The following is a 21,247-nucleotide window of genomic DNA, read 5'->3' on the forward strand; positions in this document are numbered from 1 at the left end:
GGCGTTTTTAATCCGAAAAAACGACCATGTATAGTAAGGCGTTTTTAATCCCAAAAAACGACCATGTATAGTAAGGCGTTTTTAGCCCAAAAAACGACCATGTATAGTAAGGCGTTTTTAATCCAAAAAAAAACGACCATGTATAGTAAGGCGTTTATAATCCCAAAAAACAACCATGTATAGTAAGGCGTTTATAATCCCAAAAAACGACCATGTATAGTAAAGCGTTTTTAGCCCAAAAAAACCATGTATAGTAAGGCGTTTTTAGCCCAAAAAACGACCATGTATAGTAAGGCGTTTTTAACCAAAAAAACGACCAATAAACGACAAAAAACGACCATGTATAGTAAGGCGTTTATAATCCCAAAAAACAACCATGTATAGTAAAGCGTTTTTAATCCGAAAAAACGACCATGTATAGTAAGGCGTTTTTAATCCCAAAAAACGACCATGTATAGTAAGGCGTTTATAATCCCAAAAAACGACCATGTATAGTAAGGCGTTTTTAATCCGAAAAAACGACCATGTATAGTAAGGCGTTTTTAATCCCAAAAAACAACCATGTATAGTAAGGCGTTTTTAGCCCAAAAAACGACCATGTATAGTAAGGCGTTTTTAATCCAAAAAAAACGACCATGTATAGTAAAGCGTTTTTAATCCGAAAAAACGACCATGTATAGTAAGGCGTTTTTAGGCCAAAAAACGACCATGTATAGTAAAGCGTTTATAATCCCAAAAAAACGACCATGTATAGTAAGGCGTTTATAATCCCAAAAAACGACCATGTATAGTAAGGCGTTTTTAATCCAAAAAAAACGACCATGTATAGTAAGGCGTTTATAATCCCAAAAAACGACCATGTATAGTAAGGCGTTTATAATCCCAAAAAACGACCATGTATAGTAAAGCGTTTATAATCCCAAAAAACGACCATGTATAGTAAGGCGTTTTTAATCCAAAAAAACGACCATGTATAGTAAAGTGTTTTTAATCCCAAAAAACGGCCATGTATAGTAAGGTGTTTTTATCAAAAACAAAACGACCATGTATAGTAAGGCGTTTTTAATCCCAAAAAACAACCATGTATAGTAAAGCGTTTTTAATCCGAAAAAACGACCATGTATAGTAAGGCGTTTTTAATCCCAAAAAACGACCATGTATAGTAAGGCGTTTATAATCCCAAAAAACGACCATGTATAGTAAGGCGTTTTTATCCAAAAAAAAAAAAAAAAAAAAACGACCATGTTTAGTACATCCCTAGGCAGGATTTGATCACGCACCACATGCACCCAAAGCCAGTGAGTGTACCACTGGACCACCGGTGACAGTTAGAATCACTGCACTGATACATACATACGTATGTACGTATGTATGTGTATGTACGTACGTACGTACGTACGTACGTACGTACGTACGTACGTACGTACGTACGTTTTACATACATAAATACATACATACATACATACCAACATACATACATACATAGTAATACATACATACATACATACATACATACATACATACATACATACATACATACATACATACATACATACATACATACATACATACATACATACATACATACATACATACATACATACATACATACATACATACATACATACATACATACATACATACATACATACATACATACATACATACATACATACATACATACATACATACATACATACATACATACATACATACATACATACATACATACATACATACATACATACATACATACATACATACATACATACATACATACATACATACATACATACATACATACATACATACATACATACATACATACATACATACATACATACATACATACATACATACATACATACATACATACATACATACATACATACATACATACATACATACATACATACATACATACATACACACATACATACATACATACACACACACACACACACACACATACACACATACATACACACACACACACATACACACATACACACACACACACACACATACACACACACACACATACATACATACATACATACATACATACATACATACATACATACATACATACATACATACATACATACATACATACATACATACATACATCATTTATAGTACATCGTTTTTATGCCGAAAAAGGGACCATGTATAGTAAGGCGTTTTTAAGGCAAAAAAACACTGTGTATAGTAAGGTGTTTTTAGCCCCAAAATGTCACATATATGGTCTTTTTTTTCAGCAAAAAACGCCTACCTATACATGGTCTTTTTTTTTTCCTAACAACGCCTTACTATACATGGTCTTTTTTTTCGCCTAAAAACGCCTTACTATAACATGGTCGTATTTTCAAGCTAAAAATGCCCTACTATACATGGTCGTTTTTTTGGGCTAAAAATGCCTTACGATACACTGTCATTTTATCCAGAAAAAAACAACCATAGTGACAAATCTGGAAAAAACTACTGAAGTCTGCTCTCATTCAATATTGTTCGTCGTCCTCGGGCAGCACATTGCTGCCCTCAGCTGGTCAGTATGAGAAATGCTGTCAGTGGCAACTTACTCGATGGCAAAAATATATTGATGTACATACAAACACACACCACGGGGGCAAGCCATTAGTTCCAACACTATTTTTTTAATTCCGCACAGCATACATGACAGCGTACAATCTTCTTGGAAGATAGCGCCATTTTATTCCCTCTAAACACAAAGCGCAGAGCTTCAAGATGGAATGCGACTACAAGACGGCGCCGCGCACTTCCACATCCGTCCATCCGCGCGGGGTTACAAAAAGGAAACAATTCAGTCAGTCGTGGCGCCCAAAATCAAAAGTGCGTCGCCTCCAATCACGTCCAATATTTCAGTGAATCGCGTCCGAATAGACACGGACGGCCATGATCAGCTTCAGTCAAACACTACATGTTTTTTGTGGTCCTTTTCAGTCAACAATACAACATTTCAAGCTAAGCTAGCAAAGGGAGGAAATGAATTCCAAACATCCTCCAATGTTTGGAGCAAAGAAATGCATTTTGGTTTTCACATTATTCGCCCTGACTTGCTAACGGCAAAGATGCTTCAAATACTTGGTGGGTGGGTCCAGCCTCAAACGCAGTCGTTACTAAAACTCAAGAGTACCCCCACTTCACCCCCCCCCCCCCAAAAAAAAAGCATCAAAAGTGCTACTATTTGGAGAATGAATCGTGACAGAAAACAAAAAGGAAAGTGTCTGGTCCTTGAAAAAAAATGGGGTTTCGTCAATTGGTCTTCATTGACTCAGGTATTGATTTGGAAGCCATTTTGTTTGGACCAAAGAATTTTCAGTCCGTGTCAACAAGCAAAAGCCCACAGCTTCTGCACTGAACGAAATATGAAGACTTGCATCAAAATCAAGGTCAGAGTTTCCCTCAAATGGGAGCCCCGACATCAAATTGCTGTCAATTATCACAGGATTGTTTTTTGTTTCGATCATTTGGTCTTGCATGTTAGTTAGCACGTGGATGCAGGTCAGTGAAGGTTCAAAGACCAAGTCCACGTCATGAAGACGGGAGCCATAACGCCGATTCGTTTTAAGACAAGTTTGGCTGATACCAACACTGAAGAAAAAAAAAGGAATGTGGAGGGGTTTTGGCATTGGTCAATATGGCATCACATTGGGGGGGTCAACGAGGGGCTTCAGTGTGATTAACGGAAGGTTGAGGATGGACGGTTATGATTCATGGCAGTTTCAGGAACTGATCCACCTTGTCCTCCTCCACCGCCTCGGAGAACTTTTCGTAATCCTGCGCGGGAGGACATGAATTATTAGCGCCAAACTCCAAAAACCACCAAACTTGTGCGAGACTCGGGCGTCGATTATAATAATTATCCATTTCATTTCTAAGCAACTTCCAAAACTCTCAAGGTCACTTTACAGTCACAGGATCCGCTTTTCTGTGGGTGAGCAGCGGCAGCCACACGTGCCAGCGTTCACTCAACCCGGAAGTAACTCAAATAGAAAGCTAGCTAGCTAAGAGTTAGCTAATAATCACCCAACCTGGGAATAACTCAAATAGATAGAAAGCTAGCTAAGAGTTAGCTAATAATCACTCAACCTGTAAGTATCTATAATAGATAGAAAGCTAGCTAAGAGTTAGCTAATAATCACTCAACCTGGAAGTAACTGAAATAGATAGAAAGCTAGCTAAGAGTTAGCTAATAATCACCGAACCTGGAAGTAACTCAAATACAAAGCTAGCTAGCTAAGATTTAGCTAATAATCACTCAACCTGGAAGTAACTCAAATAGATAGAAAGCTAGCTACCTGGGAGTTAGCTAATAATCACTCAACCCGGAATTAACTCAAATAGATAGAAAGCTAGCTAGCTATCTAAGAGTTAGCTAATAATCACGCAACCCAGAAGTAACTCAAATAGATAGAAAGCTAGCTAGCTAAGAGTGAGCTAATAATCACTCAACCCGGAAGTAGCTCAAATAGCTGATTTGACTCAACGTTGACAATTTACTGACAGTATGTATGTACCAGCAACGGCGGCGGATTTTTTTTTAATGCTCGCTCTGTCCTTCACGTTTGTCTTCAGAAGATGAGCACTTTTGCTTTATTTGGGTTTTACTCTAGTGTGGTGAATATCCCTTTCAACTCTTTTAAAAAGTAAGAATGTTGATGTCGCATGATATCCGAGAGCGAAAATACATGTCAACGGCATAGGTGGAACTTACCCCGCAGTATTGGTCCTCGTTGAAGAGTTGCGGTGGGACGGCGGCGGGCTTTCCTGCTTTGCTGCGCATCTCGTCGCGCAACTCGCCACCGACCGAGATGTCCACCAGCTCGTATTGGATGTTTTTGCTGTCCAGGATCCGCATCACTTCGGCCTGCTGGGACTTGACCTGGGGGGGAAAAGGGGGGGGGGGGGGGGGGGGTGAGTTCAAACACACATTTTATATATATATATATATATATTGGATTGGATTTGCCTTTATTAGTCTCGCAGTGATTTATATGCATGTATATTCCACAGAATAAAAATAGATAGTTTGTCATTAAAAAAAGTATTTTACCAATGCAATATAAATGAAAACATTTGCATGCATTAAAACACACAGATTGAAATCATGGCCTTAACCCTCTTGTGGTCTTCAGGTAAAAATGACCCAATACAGTGCCAGACCTCTGCTCGTATATGCGGAAGACTACTATCGCAAGTAGCAGATGTTCATAGTCATCTATTAGCTAGCTAGCTAACTTGATTTATTTGAGTTATTCCCGGTTGAACGGGGTCACTGTTGCTGCCTACCTAGGTAGCTATCTATTAGCTGTCTAGCTAGCTGTCAGTCATCTATTAGCTGGCTGGCTAAGTTGATCTGTTTTAGTTATTCCCGGTTGAAAGGGGTCACCGTTGCTGGCTACCTAGCTAGCTATTTTCTATCTATTAGCTGTCTAACTAGCTAGCTAGTTATTAGTTATCTATTAGCTAGCTAACTTGAGTTATTCCCGGTTCAGTGAAGGCTGGCGCATCTGGCTGCCGCTGCTCACCCACAGAAAAATGATCCTTTGACTAAAGTGACCTTGAGAGTTTTGAAAGGTGCTGATAAATGAAATGTATTATTATTATTATTATAAAATTTCCCCCGAAAACAGCATAAATGATATTTTTCAAACTTGACATTTGATGACTTTTTCTAGATTACCTCCAACTATAGACAATTTAAATTTCGTTTTGATTCCAACTTCCAATTAAGCTGTACAAAAGAAGGTACAACGATTGTATTCGGGTCAAAATGACCCGTAAGGCAAATCGAGTTGAAATTAAGGTCAGAATGTTTTTTTTACACACACGCAATGTTTCAAATGTTTAAAAGGTTGTCGACCGCAAGCAAGCACCGCTGTCGTGCGCGGCCCACCCGAAGTAAGCTAGCAAAATGGGGCTGGCTGGCTGGGTGTGTCTGCCGCGAGCCTCGCCGTTGTTAGCATAGCGGGGACAGCGAGGGTGGAAGGGGGCTAAAGTTTAGCGACCGTCGTTGAAGCCACTCACCGTTCGCGAGGCAGTTACTGTGGTGTAGTACAGTTTAACCCCCATGTTTTGGTGTTTTTTTGGTCCTTGTCTTTCGGCGCTCCTGCTCGCCAAGCGGTGGCCTCCCACGATCGAACGCGTCAAGCTTCTAGTGATGTGTCGTTCGCGAACGAGCCGGTTCTTAGAGCCGGATATCTGAAATGAACGAAGAGAGTCGATTCGTAACAAGGAGCCGGAAATGGGAGCCTACTTTTTGCCCTCTCTTCCCCGACCCCAGTCTTCGGTTAAAGTCGCACGTGATTGGTCAATATCCGTGGTAGAGGAGGGCGGGGAGAATAACAGACACACGCAGCAGTGAGGACAAGGGCGAGGGGGGGTTAAGGTAGACAAATGTTATCAAAGTCAGCTTTATTGTCAAATATGCTAATATGTATGACACACACACACACACACACACACACACTACACTCACATTATGCTTTTATTATTATTCAATAATATTTTTTACTAGTTGGTATGATAGCATTATTAATATGAAAAGCAAATTAGTGACAGCTGATCATCAGACCAGTGTAACCACAGGGAAAGTCAAAGTAAGTGAATGCTCTCTGTGCACATATAAATCAAGCCATATAAATAAAAATCAGACTCAGAAAACCTTTATTTGTCCCACAATGGGGAAATTTGCAGTCCACAGCAGCAATTTGAAAGCAATTTAAACATATACGATATAGTGCATTTTTTACATGATTAATTCGTTTTTCACATAGGTTTACATGATTTTTGGTAATTAATTAATTTAAGCAAAAACAAAACAAAACTGAGGAGCCATTTGGGAGCCGAAAGAGCCGGATCTTTTTCGTGAGCCGAGCCAAAAGAACCTGCTCTCTTAAAAGAGCCGGAATTCCCACCACTACAAGCTACCAGGTTCCGTCCCGGTGCATAAGTAGTGTAAGACTTTCAAAATAAAACAAGACAGGCGGCCGACCACGTCATTCGTTTTTATTTTGAAGTGAAGGTATCACCTAAGGAATTGTCGGCTTTCAACGTACACAAAACAGAGGGGGATTTCAATCAAAATGACTAATAATTCGAACAACGTCATCTAAAGATGACGAAATCATCAGAATGTACATTTTATTTCAGGCAGTATACAAACACACCAACAACTTTATCTCCCCGAAAAAGCAACAAAGAGGATGATACTGTATTTGATTTGAGCTCCTCCAGCATTTCCCAAAGCGCCTTGCGGGTTTAGTGCGGAACCCGAATCGGAGGTTTGACGGATCCATGAGCGCGGGCTTAGCTGCGCAGTGCGGCATATTGAATGGAGCTCGTTAGGCGTACCTCTTATTTTGCAGGAGGCGCTCAGCGCTTCCCGTGTCACCGCGACTTGGCTTGGCGTTCCAGCAGCCGCTTGGCCTTCCTCCACATGAAGGCGGCGACCAGCGCGCAGACGAGCAGCGTCAGCGCGTAGAGGCCGACGATCAGCGCCGCCCGGTCCCCGCCGCGGCGCCGCACGTACACGTGGCGCCGCCCGACGTAATCCAGGTGCGAGGCGTGGATCTGACACAGGGTGCAGCAGGAGAGCAGAACGTGGAAGAGCTGGTGGCCCTGACCCAGGAAGTCGCAGCCTCCGGGCCACCGGCGCTCCAGCACGGGAAAGGCGAAAAACACGGCGCAGCCCAGGAAGAAGACGACCTGGCCCAGGTGGTACGCAAAGGCCGGGTCGGGCCCGGCGCGGCCCAGGAGCAGCCTGTGCGCCACGGGGCCGATGTCCCACACGTAGGCCACGGCGGACGGCGCCACCTGGCCCACCTTGCGCACCCACGGCGGAAGGCTGTGGTTGCGGTACTTGCCGTAGCAGCAGCCCAGACAGGAGAGCCAGCTGAGGAGCGCCGCCACGGGCATGAACGCGGCGCCCAGGCGCCGCTCAAAGCCGTCCTCGGCCGCGTAGTAATAGTGCACCGCCGCGCTGCCGTACTGGTACTGCGCCACGCCCACGTAGTCCAGGAAGAAGAAGGCGAAGTGGCACAGCTCCGACTTGGCGCCCAGGAGGTGCGCCGCCACGCTCCACGCCGTGTAGTTGAGCGCCGACACCACGAGGATCAGCAGGGGCCAGGCGTGCCGGTCCTGGACCAAGTCCACCGTCCGGGCCACGTGGCTCATCTTGGCCAGGAGGGTCAGGAAGGCCAGTAGGTGCGTCCAGATGTTGACCGTCTCGTTGTGGCGACGGAAGGCCGACAGGAAGTAGTATCGCCAGCGCCGGTGGAGGGGCCGGTAGCCGGCGAGGACGTAGCGCTCGCGGAAGAAGTGCGGCACCTCGGTGTCGCGTAAGGTGCCGGGCATGGAGGGCGACGCCTCCCAGGTCAGAAGACGGGGGAGCTGCTTGATTTGTTGCAGGCTGATGAAGAGGCGCCCCATCGCGGTGGTCGCCATGGCGGCAGGAAGCTGCGGACCGGGACGCAAAAGCGTTTGGGGATCCGTTACATCGACTTAATAGCCATCAGGAACCCGCTGAGAGTTTCGTTAGTACGGTATCGCACCCGACAGACTATGCCATTCCCAATTTTATTCAGGAATTGAAAAGCGCAACGAGGAGCGCCATTCCCAAATTTGTTCAGGTTTTGGTTTTTCTTTGCTTTTTCACAACGCTTTATCGACTCCCCGATAAAGCGTTGGTCAGACCTCTGGCAAAGTTTCTCCCTTCCATGAGGGAACAGCATTTGCCTTTTGTCCGTGTTAGCGCTGTGTTAGCTTCAGCACTATCAGGGTCGGAAACTGTCAAAAAGTTAGCGGACACCCGGGCAGACAACTCAGAAACTTGAAACACAATAAGACGCCTAATCGCAAAAAAAAAAAAAAAAAAAATGCAAAGTATAAAGGATTTGTTTACATTAAGGAAGTATGTAAATTAAATAAAGTAAATTAAGGAAGTATGCAAATTGTCATAACTAACGTTTGTTTGGCAATTTGCATACTCGCCGATCAGACGCCTGTTTCGTGCTTCGAACTATAGCGTGACCGTAAAGTGTACTTAAAAGTTTTGAAAGGCGCTTAGAAAGAGGAGTACGGGTGGCTTGTAGCGGTTTGCTTGTAGCTTTTGCTTTATTGAATACAACAAACGTTTGATTTGAAAAAAATCTTTTTTTTTTCTTGAAGTTGTCGGACACCCGGGCCGAGACATTTTGAAAGTTGTACGCCTGACGTAAAAGTTGTACTCCCCGGGCCTCCGGGCAGACGTTATTTCAAACACTGGCTATATTAAATAACAAACGGGAACTGACTCAAGAACCTGCGAGTGACGTCACGTTGACCCCGTCCCCTCCACTCGCAACAGAAGATGAATTGAGGGACCCCATTCAATACGCGTCATTTCATTCAAACTTTTTTTTAAGGTCACGAAAGTCAAGTTGAAACGGCTTGGCCAGATTGTTCTCAACGTAAAAGAATGACTATTTAAAATAGAATCATACAAAAACCTGACGTCGTGAAGCCCACATGAACGGCGGCGGAGTTGGCAAAGTTGTTTGCGCTGCGCTTTTGGCTGCCACGGAGAAGCAAAAGTTGACAGACATATTTGGAGTTTTTAAAAAAGTGTTTTCTCACCCCGTCTGCTGCCCTTTTCAAAACACGCTGTCTGTCCGTCCGGACTACGCCGTCTTCGTCGCCCACGAGAAATGTGCAACAGATAAATAGGGTGGCGTCTTGTTCCCGGGCGGAAGTCAAGCGCAACATTAAGGCAAACATTGTCTAAAAAATAAGAGTATTTATTTAAAAAAATGTGTGGGCGTTTTACTCTTTTGTCGTTCGTTCATAACTATGATTATTCACCGAGGGGTGAAAAGGGAACGCCGACGTTAAACTTGTACGGTAGTTAAGTTTGCTTGCAAAAAGTTTTTACTTTGACAACAATGACAAACTAACGTCGACAACCATACTGCTTGCTTGTCAGATCGGGTCGTGATTTCAAATTTTCATTTGGTGTGCGTCTTCGACGGTAATTTCGAAGCGTGCACGACATATTCAAAAAGCATAATTGTTGGAAATGACATTTGTCAACCAATTAACACAGTACTCAGCTATATGCTAATGAAAAAGAAAGCTTCCAAAAGTGGGTTAACTAAATATGATATAATAGGGGTTTGTTTTTGGCACTTGAATCTATAGTCTTGATGATACATTTGTAAAGAAAATAGCATTCTGCAGACTTGCTAGGAGTGGATGTGACGGCGCTAAGGTTGTACAAGCTTGTTCTGCTCACCAAGGCCATGACTTTGACCAATTTTCAAAACAACAGCTTTCAAGTGGAAAGAGGCCACATTCCCCAAAGCAAATAAACAACAAACAGTAAAGCGCATGATTATATCTTTTGTATGTGATCTGTACACACTTGGTATCCCAAGAGATGGCAGTACCGGCCCGACATTTTACTTTGACTGCACAGGAAAAGGACAAAACGTGGAGGCACATCTCCAGGCCTCTAATTGGCATTTTGCCGGAATTCCCAGAGCCCTCCCGCCACTGCTGTGATTTTTAGCCACTCTTGTTTTAGCTGAGCACTTTGTTTTGACTTTCCGTGCACAATAGATGGCCTGTCACCTCTAATGGGAGCCAGGATGAAACCTATTTGGAGGTTGTTGGGCTGGCCTTTAAGTTTGCAGACTTTACTGCTACATCAGTCGTGTTTGTGCAGGATTTGCACAATACTTCTTCTTTTCCTTTCGGCTTTTCCCTTCAAGGGGTCGCCTATTCAATAAACCCATGGGAATGAATGACCAAAAGCAGATCTTGGAAATTCTCAACCATATAGCCTTTACATCATTAACAAGGTCACTAAAATCCACCTGTAAAGTCCTTTGACTTGCCAAAAAAATTATATATTGCACCCAAAATATCATTTGTCTTTATTTCTATAGTTTATATAGTGGACAAACATGGGGAGAAAAACACTATTCTGGCTATCAATTCGCGAGCTAGCTTGCTTGCTTTCTATTTGAGTTACTGCCACTTAGCAGTTTTTTTGACAACGATACTAGTGCAGCGTGTTCTACCGGAAACAAATTCCTTGTGTGTTCTACATACTTGGCAATAAAGATGATTCTGATTCTGATTCTGATTCAGGGTTGAGTGAACGCTGGCGCGTCTGGCTGGCGCTGCTCACCCACAGAATAAACCTATCCTGTGACTGTAAAGTGACCTTGAGAGTTTTGAAAGGCGCTTATAAATGACATGTATTATTATTATTATTATTATTATTATTATTATTATTATTGTTCTCCTGTCATAACTCAAAACAAAAACAATTGTAATTGTGCTTATCCTGCTGTTTCGCATATTGTCCGCGAGAGGGCAGTAAAACACTCATATTCGGCTGTCATGGCTGGACAGCTTTGGGGCCATTGTGCTTTTTTGCGCCTGTAATGGGCATCGTCTTCACAGCCCCGCTTTCTTCAGCGGAAAGGTCAGTGCGGTTGGACAGTCTACGGCTGGATGGATAGAAAGGAGCGCCGATGCGTATGTGGAACTGTTGCGGCTTGGAATTGAAGCAGATTTATGTGGGGCAATCTCTTTTCGTCAATGGATGCTACAGCTGCATGTTTGCTTTCACCATTTAGCTTGTAGTTAATGTGCATGTTCCATCTTGATGTCCCTGATCCACTGCTGAAAAGGATGCTTTGGTCCTATCCTCTTTCATCTAGAACTGCTTCATGTCACAAAGAGGATACAGCAAGTGCCGAAGAATGAATGACTGTGTTTTTGTGTCGTCATATTGTCTTTGTTTTGTTATATTATTTGTTATTTAGTTTTTTTGTACTTTTGACTTCAAGACGGCGCCGCGAGAGTGGCTGTCTTTCCAGCAGCTCATGTATTTTGTTTTTCTACTTTCATTCCTTTCATCACTTTGCTGCTGTGAAATGTAAATTTCTCCACTGCGAGACTAGGCAGGCAAATCCAAATCCAAATATAAAGTACTGCATGTCAATTAGACACAAATCAGAAGACAACTGTACGAAGCGGCAGTAATATTGGTTGTTTTTCCACCCTAGAGAATAATAAAACGTCTTCCTGTGAGTTTGTTTTTGAGTCATTGTTTTTTATTTAGGCGCTTTTGACCAAGGAAGTTTCAAAATACGATTACTGAACTAAATAATAATACATTGCATCCATGTTTTGCTGCCGGAGAAAAAAAAAGAATATCCAAATGTAATTGATGTACGAATGAATGAATGTAAATTTCTCCAATGCGAGACTAAAAAAGGCAAATCCAAATCCGAACGTCACGTTGACTTTGCCCTGACGAAAATTACGATTTCGCATTTTACTTTGAAGTTCAAACGGAAGTTTGTCGCTCCTTGCGTAAGCCTTGGGCGAATCGTAGGCGGGACGTTGGGTTTGTAGGCAAGTTGGTTCAACCACCACCTCCCCCCAAATCAGATGAGTATGGCTGATTCAACCGAGAAGGCGGAAACCATGAAGAACTACCACATAGCGTCGGAAAAGATTAACCCACTGGCCAGTCGCTTCCCTCATTGTATAGTGTGGACGCCCATCCCCGTGTTGTCGTGAGTTAAGCTAGTTAGTTTAGCTAGCAAACTCCGCGTTGTGCTTCGCTGCGTTCTTTGGGCAAAAATAGAAAATACCCGGATGTAAGCGAAAAGACGTGACACTTGCGTCATTACAGCGACCTAACTGCCAAACGTCCCATCTTGCTTCCTTCATAATAATTCTAACACAAAAATCCAGGGGAAAAATATTTTGTATATTATATATTCTTTTCCTTTCGGGTTTTCCCTTGTAAACTTCAATTCTATGACTTAGTTCTTTGTCTTGCCAGATGGTTGTTCCCATTTATTGGGCACATGGGCATCTGCACTTCCACCGGAGTCATTCGAGATTTTGCCGGACCTTATTTTGTCTCCGTAAGTCTAGACTATTTATCATTTTGATGACATGACCGCGTGATCGCCACGCTCATCTTTTTCTTCGCTGCGCAGGAAGACAACATGGCTTTCGGGAAACCGACAAAGTGAGTTTCATCTTTTTGTTTGTAGAAATGAGGGTTAAAGGACAACCGACGACAAGTTGTGTCCATAATTTGTAAAATGGCTTCAAATGACTTCGACTGAGCGTATTTTACAAAGATTCCACCGCATATCGCTATATTTTATGTTTTAAGACTCGCGCTGAATATTCAGGAAGTCGTTTTTGAGTTGGTGACGAGTCCTCACGTTACGTCATGCCTCAAAATGACACGGAAAAAATTCTTTAATCGATTGCAAACTTGTATGCTTTCCTCTTCAGAACTATTTGAATCATATTCATAACTGGATGTGTAACAAGAAACCATATTCTCCGAATCTGAAGCCATCGTTTTGATTTTTCAGCAATGCAAGACATCTTGGCGTGACGTCACAATCTGGGGGCGGGACTTTCTGAAAATGCCCAATTCACAGCTCAATTTTTTGCAGATTTTGGACACTTTAAGTCATTTTTATTGGTGTTTTGCATTTGAATAAAAATATACTGCGTCTTTTGGGTATTTTAGATGCTATAAAACGTTTTTCTGATGTCAGTTAAGAAACAAAAAAGTGACGTCGGTTGTCCTTTAAGTCACATTCTTCATGATATTATTTGTCATCGTAGGTACTGGATGTTGGACGTAAGCAAAGTTTACACCAGTGGCTCCAGCGCTTGGGACATTGCCGTGCATGACGCTTCCGAGGAGTACAAGCACAGGATGGTAGATTGTTCTTTGTTGCAAATAAATAATCGGAAGGGGTGGGGCAGCTATTGATGGACGTCTGGTGATGTAAATATTCCAAAGGGTTATTAAAAAAATGGCCCCGTTATGTCGACTCATGCAAAGCGAGCACAACGTTTGTGTTTTTTTGTTTTTGTTTTGTCCAGCACAACCTGTGTTGTGACAACTGCCACTCCCATGTGGCGATGGCCCTCAACCTGATGCGCTACGACAACAGCACCTCGTGGAACATGGTCAAGCTCTGCCTCCTGGTGCTCCTGCACGGAAAGCACGTCAGGTATACAGCACGCTCGACGTTAAACACAGGGAGGGGTGTGGAGATTGGTTTCATTTTTTTCTTTTTTAATGAAGTGTCGTTTGCAGCTGCGCGGGCTTCCTGAAGACGTGGCTGCCCTTCCTGACGCTGCTGGGCGTGATTGTGACGGTGGCACTCGCCATCAACCTCCGGTGAACTCCCACCAAAGGGAATGTCAGGAAATATCACAAGGCCTTTTTCTCCCCCCCCCCCCCCCCCACCTCAAAAAGACTGCCACGCACCGCGGAAACAGCAATCTAAATGTACATGAGCCATGAAATTTCATGTGAATGCAAGTCTGCTTGCTTAATGCTCACATACGGTGTGAAACGTTAGCGCCCCCAAGCTCATTTCAAGCAACACTTTGTCATTTGGGGCATCGAGCGCTTGCGAGCGTGAGCCATGTATAAAATGTAGCCGTGTCAAATGTCCAGAGTCAGGATTGGCGGGGTCAGCCTTTATTTTGCAAATCCGCAAAGAGCTTTTGATCCGAAATGCTTTGCTGGGAACTTTGGTGGGGATTAACGGCTGCGTCGTCTACCTTGCAAGTGCCGTGGCGACCACGCCAACGTCCCCTTCACAGACGGCGCTTCTGCTCTCTGCAATCATTTTTGAGAAACTCATCGGCTACCTTGGGAGGAAGTCATTGAAGCCACTTCATAACACGGCGGCCGCATTTATTTATATGGGGCGGGTTGTTTGATTTAAGGTCAAGTGGGCCTCGTTGTTAATTTGGGCTCTTTTTGCGCAAATGAACACGACGAGAGCCTATTTTGTTCAACAAGAGGGCTTCCTTTTTTTTTGACCGCCTTCACTTTCCCCGTGTTATTTTTTGCTCCTCTAATTCCACATGATGGCCGCCGCCTTAGTTACCATGGTTGTGGTTTAGCACCTCCAAATCCCACCCATTGTTTCCCCATCAAATAGCTCCTTCACGTCCCTTTTCTTGAGAATCAGCAGGTAGCCGGAATAACTGTGGTTTTCTCCCCCACTCCCATAACACACCCACACACAACCCCGCTGTTTTCCACCTCTTTTTTTTCAAAGTTATCATCGTCGCGGCTGCAAAAATAACACATGGCTAAGGCTAGTTTTCAATCTGTGCCTTTATATGATTTTTCTTTTTTTGTTCACCGCTGTGCTTCTTCGCCTGGCAGCTAACTACGACAAGATAAAACGCGAATGACGTCCGTCGCAAATGATACAAATCGGGTCCTTTTATCACACACAGACAAACAAACAAAGGGTGACTCCTGCTAACAAGCTAGCCAGTAAGCTAACGTAGCACTCTGCATATTCACAAAGTGCTCTTTTTCCCCCTTTTTTTAAAGCAAGCTCACATCTTCGCATGGTGCAAACATTTCTGACTGAATGTTGAACACAAGTAGCGACTGATCCAAAGTGTGAGCGGCTCGGATCTCAAATGACAATAATTGATGGTAAATGTTTTTAATAAGAGTTTCTTAAGAAAAAAAATATATTCTTCAAAATGTCCCGCTAGTGAGTGTCTTGCGGTAACCAGGAGCCCGCAGGTCATGGAATGTGGAAACCCATGGCGGGGAGTGGGGGGTCAATACACGCTTAGGCCGATCCGGAGACTCCAAAACTATTTCATCGTAAAAACAGAACGGGGCTACCAGAATGTATCAAATGTGTCTACTATTAAAAATATTTATTGTTGTTTAAAAAAATTGGTGTGATGTCTTTCTTAAAATGATGACAGAGGCATGAGGAAAAAGGATCCAGCCCCCCTTTAGTTCCTGCTTTGCCTGCACTATAAAGTCTCCCATTGGGAGGGGGGGGGGGGATTGTTCACATGAAAGGAGGGCCCCTCGCAAGCAAGTCTGCTCCCCAAACCCCCCACACGCTCGTTCGCTCACTTACCCGACGTGCCGCGGTGTGTCGGTGGCCCCCACCCGCCGGTTGGGGCGATGGCAAACATCCAAACGTCCCCGCCACGCTTTTTAAAATCCACATCAAACGTGGCCGAGCTCAAAGGATCTCGGGAGCAAAAAGGCGGCTGACGGGACGCCATGCAGTCAGTCGGAGGGAAGGAGACCCCCACCCTCTATTCCAATCTAAAACATAAAAAAAGCACTATATCAACTATATTTTTTTAACTCAAGTATGTTTCCATTAAAATGTCAAGGCTAAAAGCCATATTGAGAACATGGATTTAATTCCAATATTATTTTCAGAAGCCATTACGAAAAATATCATAATAAGCAAATAATTGTTGCCAAAAAGATTGCATACTGATCTGGATTTGATCGATGCTACGGAATGCGGATTTGCAAGTCAATCAATCTGCAACAAAATATGAGATGTTTTTGCGTGTGGGGGGAATTTTTGGGAAATGAATGCGATCCATATTTCACATTTTGGAACAAATATTGGAAGCTCCTCCCCATCAGATGCGTGCGATGCATTTTTTTTTCCTCCTTCACTTAACTGGATTTGCTTGTAAAGGAAGCACCGCCCCCTTTTCTCTCTCTGGCAAAAGACCATCCCCCCCCCACACACAGACACTTGGCTGTCACCGCCCCGCTTACTACCCCACTCGTGGCTGCCGGTGGCCACATGCGCTCGGCTGCGCACTTGAGGCGTGGAGCCACTTGGAACGGCAGCTGCCGGAGATGTGATCCTTGTCCACTTCTTCTTAGCCCCCCCTCCCCAATGCCAAAGATGCCGGACCGGAGCGACAGTCGCCTCCTCCGCTGCGCACCGCTGGCCGGGCTGTTTTTACTGCTCGGCTCCGTTTGCGGGCCGCCGTCTCGGTCCTCCTGCCCGGTGGGCTGCGAGTGCTCCGAGGCGGCGCACACGGTCAAGTGCGTGGCCAAGGACCTTGGGGGCGTGCCTGTCGGGCTCCCCGGATACACCCGGAACCTTTTCATTACCGGCAACCGGATCGCGCGCCTCGGGCCGGACTCTTTCGCGGGCCTCCGCAACGTCACCAACCTTTCCCTCAGCAACAACGGGTACGTCAATCTCTCTCATTCTCTTTCTCTCCACCGATGGATTCGGTTTTGTCAAAGTTTTGTCACGAGCATTCCCAAGAAGGACATCCACTTTGTTGCGCCTTACAAGCTATCCAGCGGTGTTTCAAAAGTGCTTGGTTTTCAACCCGTGCTCTTCAACTTTGCGCACAGTTGCATGATTCCCACTTTGACCAGGACACATTTCTCTGACAGGATTTCCCAGTTGGACTCGCAGGCCTTCTCTGGCATGCCGAGCCTGCGCTCGCTGGACCTGAGCTCCAACCGTCTGGCGGCGGTGCACCCGGAGGCCTTCGCGGTGGCCGAGCGCTCGCTACAGCAGCTCAACCTGAGCGCAGCCCTCTCCAACCGGTCGGCCATGTTGGATGTGGCGGCGGCGCTGCGCCGGAGCCCTCTGAGCGGCTTGCGCGCCCTGGACCTGTCGCGCAATGGCCTGGTCTACCTGCCGCCGCGAGTTTTCTCCGAGCTGGGCGGACTTCGCCGGCTGCTGCTGGCCAACAACTCCCTAGTGGCCGTGCGCAACGCCACCCTGGCCGGTTTAGAGGCCCTGCGGGAGCTGGACCTGAGTCTCAACTCGCTGAAGAACATCCCCGAGGAGGGCCTGCGCGAACTGGACTCGCTGCCGGAGGCCGAGATCCTCCTGGGGGAGAACCCCTTTGCGTGCGCCTGCGGGATCGAACCTTTCGCCCGCTGGCTCAACCGCTCCCGGGGACGCGTGCGCGACCCCGAGGGGCTGCTCTGCGACTTCCCCGCCGTCCTGAGGAACGTCTCGCTACTCTCTGCGGCGGGCGCCGCCGGCAGCCTGGGGTGCCGACGAATGGGCGCCGGCGCCGGTGCCGATTTGGCCCTGCAGACTTCCTACGTCTTTCTGGGTCTGGTTTTGGGTCTGGTGGGCCTTGTCTTCCTCTTTGTGCTCTACCTGAACCGCAGGGGGATCAAGAAGCGCGCGTACGACATGCGCGACGCTTGCAGGGAGGGGTGGGATGGCTACCGCTACCGCTTCGAGATGGACTCAGACCCCCGCCAGTCCCAGACGAGCTCGGACGCCTAAAACCCCGGCGACCCGTCGGAACCCAAAACCTGCAAAACCTGCAGAACACCGGCTGGACACACGATGACAAAGTGGAGCACTCGCCAGCCACTTTTGTCCTCATTTTCAAACATGGCCGCCGGCCGTGACCCATTTTCAGGAAGACGCACCAAAGCGGCAGAATACTTCATCATCGGATTCACGCGTCGATAGCTCGCCCCGGAATCGAGCGGCGTGTCTGCGAAAGACAATAACGCAGTGCCCGAGAGACCCGGTCATTTCAAAGACGACCCCCCCAGCCGACCCCACACTGCAATCACATCCCTCCTTGCTAGTCATTTGTTTCTTTACACAAACGTACTATTTCTTCAATTGTCCCGACATCGTTTAACGCTAATATTCACCTCAACCCATCACCATTGTTTGGGTTTCCCAATGACGCCTTATAACTTAAACAAAAAAAACTTTGACACCATATATAATAAAAAAAAATCAATTGGATTGTAGGCATCGGTCAAAATGATGAATAACACCACAAAAGTGGTTTCTGTGCAAATAAAAAGTGTTGAGGGCCGCATTCCAATGTGACAATGAGTGTCTTTTGTGTGAAGTGGAAAGGATTCTGATTCCAAAGGCGGGAAGAAAAAAAAGGAATTAAGAAACCATCAATCCCATCTCCTGTCTGAAGGAATGGAAGGAAAGAAGTGAGGAAGGATGGAATTGAGGAAGGAATTGAGGAAGGATGGAGAGAGGAAAGGAGGAAAGAAGGGAGGGAGGGAGGAATGAAGGGAGGAAGGAATGGAATAAGGAAGCAAGGAGGCATGGAATGATGGAAAGAAGGAAGGAATGAAGGGAACTGGGAAGGAAGGAAGGAAATTAGGAAGAAAGAAATAAGTAAGTAAGGAAGGAAGGAAGGAAGGAAGGAAGGAAGGAAGGAAGGCCTCTGGCACTGTCTTCTTTTTCGCAATACCGCTTCATGAGGCAGGTGAAAATTGAAATGATGAAGAACAAGCTGCGCACACACCTGATAGCCATCAAGACCGAATGGGCAGCTTATAAGCACCGGCATGCACGGCGGCTGCAGTGCAAGTAGCTCGGAGTCGGTTTGAGTGGCCCGGGGCCGCCCGCACAAATGGCTTGTGGAATTTATTTGGGGTAAGTGGCGCTTGCAATTCCTCGATGTGTTTATGTGTCGAAGCTAAGCGGTTGTTTGGTTGTTTCTATGCCTAGGGTCTTGCTGATGTGCTCACTTCTTCTGGCAGAGCATGTTGGATGTTTGGGGGCTTCTCAAGAAGGTGAGCGCTGCAAACTTTCTTTGTCGTGTTATTTTTGTGTCACTGAACTACACACACAAAAAGAATAAACGGCGGTAGTAACAAAGTACCACTATGTCCAAGGCAGTGTTGGATGTGGTCAAAAGCGAAAGGAACGAACGGTCATGCAAATCCTCCCCAAGTGGCTGTAAAGATGACTATTTTTGCAGCTCAAGGCAAGACATATGTTGGCTTTGTGCAAGATGACGACGACAGCGGTCCAAAAAGTCAAGGCGACAACGGCAAGCCTCCCCAGAATCGATTCAGACAAGCTCCGGCCCAAAGCACCAGTTATGACGGAGTCTCCAATTTTGGCTACCGACGATCTCACCTGTCGTCCTCTCTCGACGGCTACTCTTCACTCAATGTGGTGCGACGTCACCCCGCGGGTGCGTCTGGCAAGAAACCCGGTCCCCAAATGGCTCTCCTCTCCGCAGCCATTGCGAGTTCGGGCTCTCTGAGCAGGTTTCGGCTGCACAGGTCCAACCTCACCCCAAGACTCAAGAAACCAAACGCAGGCCGCCACTCTGGGGGCAAGTCATCGCGCTTGTTCTTGCCGGGTTACGGCATGCGCAAGTTCTCTCCCAACATGCAGACGTCGGCCAATGGCACCGCCACCAAAGTTCTCATCAATCAGAAATCCACACGGCGGCAACAAATCGACAAAAGTCAACGGCAGCCGGTGACCGGAGTGTCATCGGAGGCGGGGTTCAATGGGCAACACTACGCCCCGACAAGAGTTCTAACGATCCCCAGCAGATTTGGCGGCTCCCCCATCAGGCACCTGAAGGGCCACCGAAAGAGCGCGGGTGTCGAGCCCGCACCCCGCCTTGCTCACCAAAAGACCAGGTGGGCCAGAGTCAACCTAAGGCATTGATTGGGCGACAGTGCACTTGAATGGGATTTCAATTTTTTTCACAGGGCAAGTGGCAATAACCAATTTGGTGTTTTGGAAATAAAAATGGGAACTTGAGTTTGGCTTATCTATGGGACTTTTTACACTTGCAGCCATGTTTTTGGACATTGCGCATAGTTGAGGGTATCTTTCAATGAATTAAATAAATGACTGAATTAAAAACCTGAACTTGGAGAAAAATATCTGAGGCGCCTCAATTGTTTGGGATTTCGTGCCATCTCGTGGTGAATGTATTGAACGAACACATCCCAACTGGCACCAAAATTTCCTCGGCCAAAGCCAACCACCAAACCTTCAACAAAAGGGCGATCAAAAGATCACCCTAAACGACTTTTGCTAGTTTTCAAGCGACGACAGAGCATGGCATGAGTTACATAAAACATTAGGGAACAATAGTCAACAAGTTTGTCTCCATCGGTTAGCCGTCGTAAAAAGATGGCGGCGAAACATGGCCGCCCATGGAACATTTTTCGTGGATGTTGTAGAAATTCTTTTAAATTACATTCGAAAACAACCATCCCATACGCTCCCTTTTAAAGTGACATTGAATAAAAATCGAATCAAGTAATCATTTTATCACAACTCACCTCCGTCAATCCGGTTCCGGGTTTCTCGCATGGAGTTCGCATGTTCTCCTACTTTGTCGACATATTGACAACATTCGGTTCATGGTTACTCCCGCCTGAGATAGGCTCCAACAGGGTATCTGTTAGTGTAATGGAATATGTTCGCTTGTTCAATATTTCATTTTAGTTGGGGGGTGTTAAGTTTCAATTATTTCCTCCGCCGTCCACATTCCAGCAAGAATACTCAGTTTCCGAGTTTGTCAAAGTAATTCGTCGACGCAGCTGTGGTGATTTTTTTTACACACGTGGCTCTACTGCCACCAAGCGGCTGATAAT

General features: G+C 45.5%; 5 protein-coding genes across 6 annotated transcripts; 3 read left to right on the forward strand and 2 right to left on the reverse strand.

Annotated features, from left to right (window-relative positions):
• Positions 1 to 2,641: 2,641 nt before the first annotated feature.
• On the reverse strand, positions 2,642 to 6,211 carry sh3bgrl3 (SH3 domain binding glutamate-rich protein like 3). The gene is made up of 3 exons (XM_089022938.1): positions 6,052 to 6,211; positions 4,739 to 4,906; positions 2,642 to 3,801 (listed from the first exon to the last, which is right to left on the reverse strand). Exons 1-3 carry the CDS (start codon positions 6,094 to 6,096, stop codon positions 3,736 to 3,738), a joined length of 279 nt encoding a protein of 92 aa, XP_088879064.1. The 5' UTR covers positions 6,097 to 6,211; the 3' UTR covers positions 2,642 to 3,735.
• Positions 6,212 to 6,673: 462 nt separating this feature from the next.
• Positions 6,674 to 21,172, reverse strand: LOC148882917 (membrane progestin receptor alpha-B-like). Of its 2 annotated transcripts, XM_089022934.1 has the most exons (3): positions 20,933 to 21,172; positions 15,975 to 16,168; positions 6,674 to 8,481 (listed from the first exon to the last, which is right to left on the reverse strand). In XM_089022934.1, the coding sequence occupies exons 2-3, from the start codon at positions 16,065 to 16,067 to the stop codon at positions 7,414 to 7,416; spliced, it is 1,161 nt and encodes a 386-aa protein (XP_088879060.1). In that variant the 5' UTR covers positions 16,068 to 16,168; positions 20,933 to 21,172; the 3' UTR covers positions 6,674 to 7,413. The 2 variants fall into 2 exon arrangements, with proteins under 2 accessions (XP_088879060.1, XP_088879059.1); XM_089022933.1 differs by lacking the exons at positions 15,975 to 16,168; positions 20,933 to 21,172 and adding an exon at positions 9,640 to 10,014.
• LOC148882918 (transmembrane protein 222-like) lies at positions 12,389 to 15,129 on the forward strand. Its single transcript, XM_089022937.1, has 6 exons — positions 12,389 to 12,596; positions 12,869 to 12,953; positions 13,029 to 13,060; positions 13,678 to 13,774; positions 13,942 to 14,072; positions 14,159 to 15,129. The coding sequence occupies exons 1-6, from the start codon at positions 12,469 to 12,471 to the stop codon at positions 14,244 to 14,246; spliced, it is 561 nt and encodes a 186-aa protein (XP_088879063.1). The 5' UTR covers positions 12,389 to 12,468; the 3' UTR covers positions 14,247 to 15,129.
• tpbg1b (trophoblast glycoprotein 1b) lies at positions 16,677 to 18,158 on the forward strand. Its single transcript, XM_089023508.1, has 2 exons — positions 16,677 to 17,068; positions 17,282 to 18,158. The coding sequence occupies exons 1-2, from the start codon at positions 16,767 to 16,769 to the stop codon at positions 18,135 to 18,137; spliced, it is 1,158 nt and encodes a 385-aa protein (XP_088879634.1). The 5' UTR covers positions 16,677 to 16,766; the 3' UTR covers positions 18,138 to 18,158.
• LOC148882920 (uncharacterized) lies at positions 19,050 to 20,306 on the forward strand. Its single transcript, XM_088986885.1, has 3 exons — positions 19,050 to 19,271; positions 19,347 to 19,411; positions 19,600 to 20,306. The coding sequence occupies exons 1-3, from the start codon at positions 19,249 to 19,251 to the stop codon at positions 20,304 to 20,306; spliced, it is 795 nt and encodes a 264-aa protein (XP_088843011.1). The 5' UTR covers positions 19,050 to 19,248.
• Positions 21,173 to 21,247: the final 75 nt, after the last annotated feature.

This window comes from Hippocampus bargibanti, linkage group LG20 (assembly GCF_051943395.1).
Source record: "Hippocampus bargibanti isolate YZ-2025 linkage group LG20, ASM5194339v1, whole genome shotgun sequence".
Lineage (NCBI taxonomy): Eukaryota > Metazoa > Chordata > Actinopteri > Syngnathiformes > Syngnathidae > Hippocampus > Hippocampus bargibanti.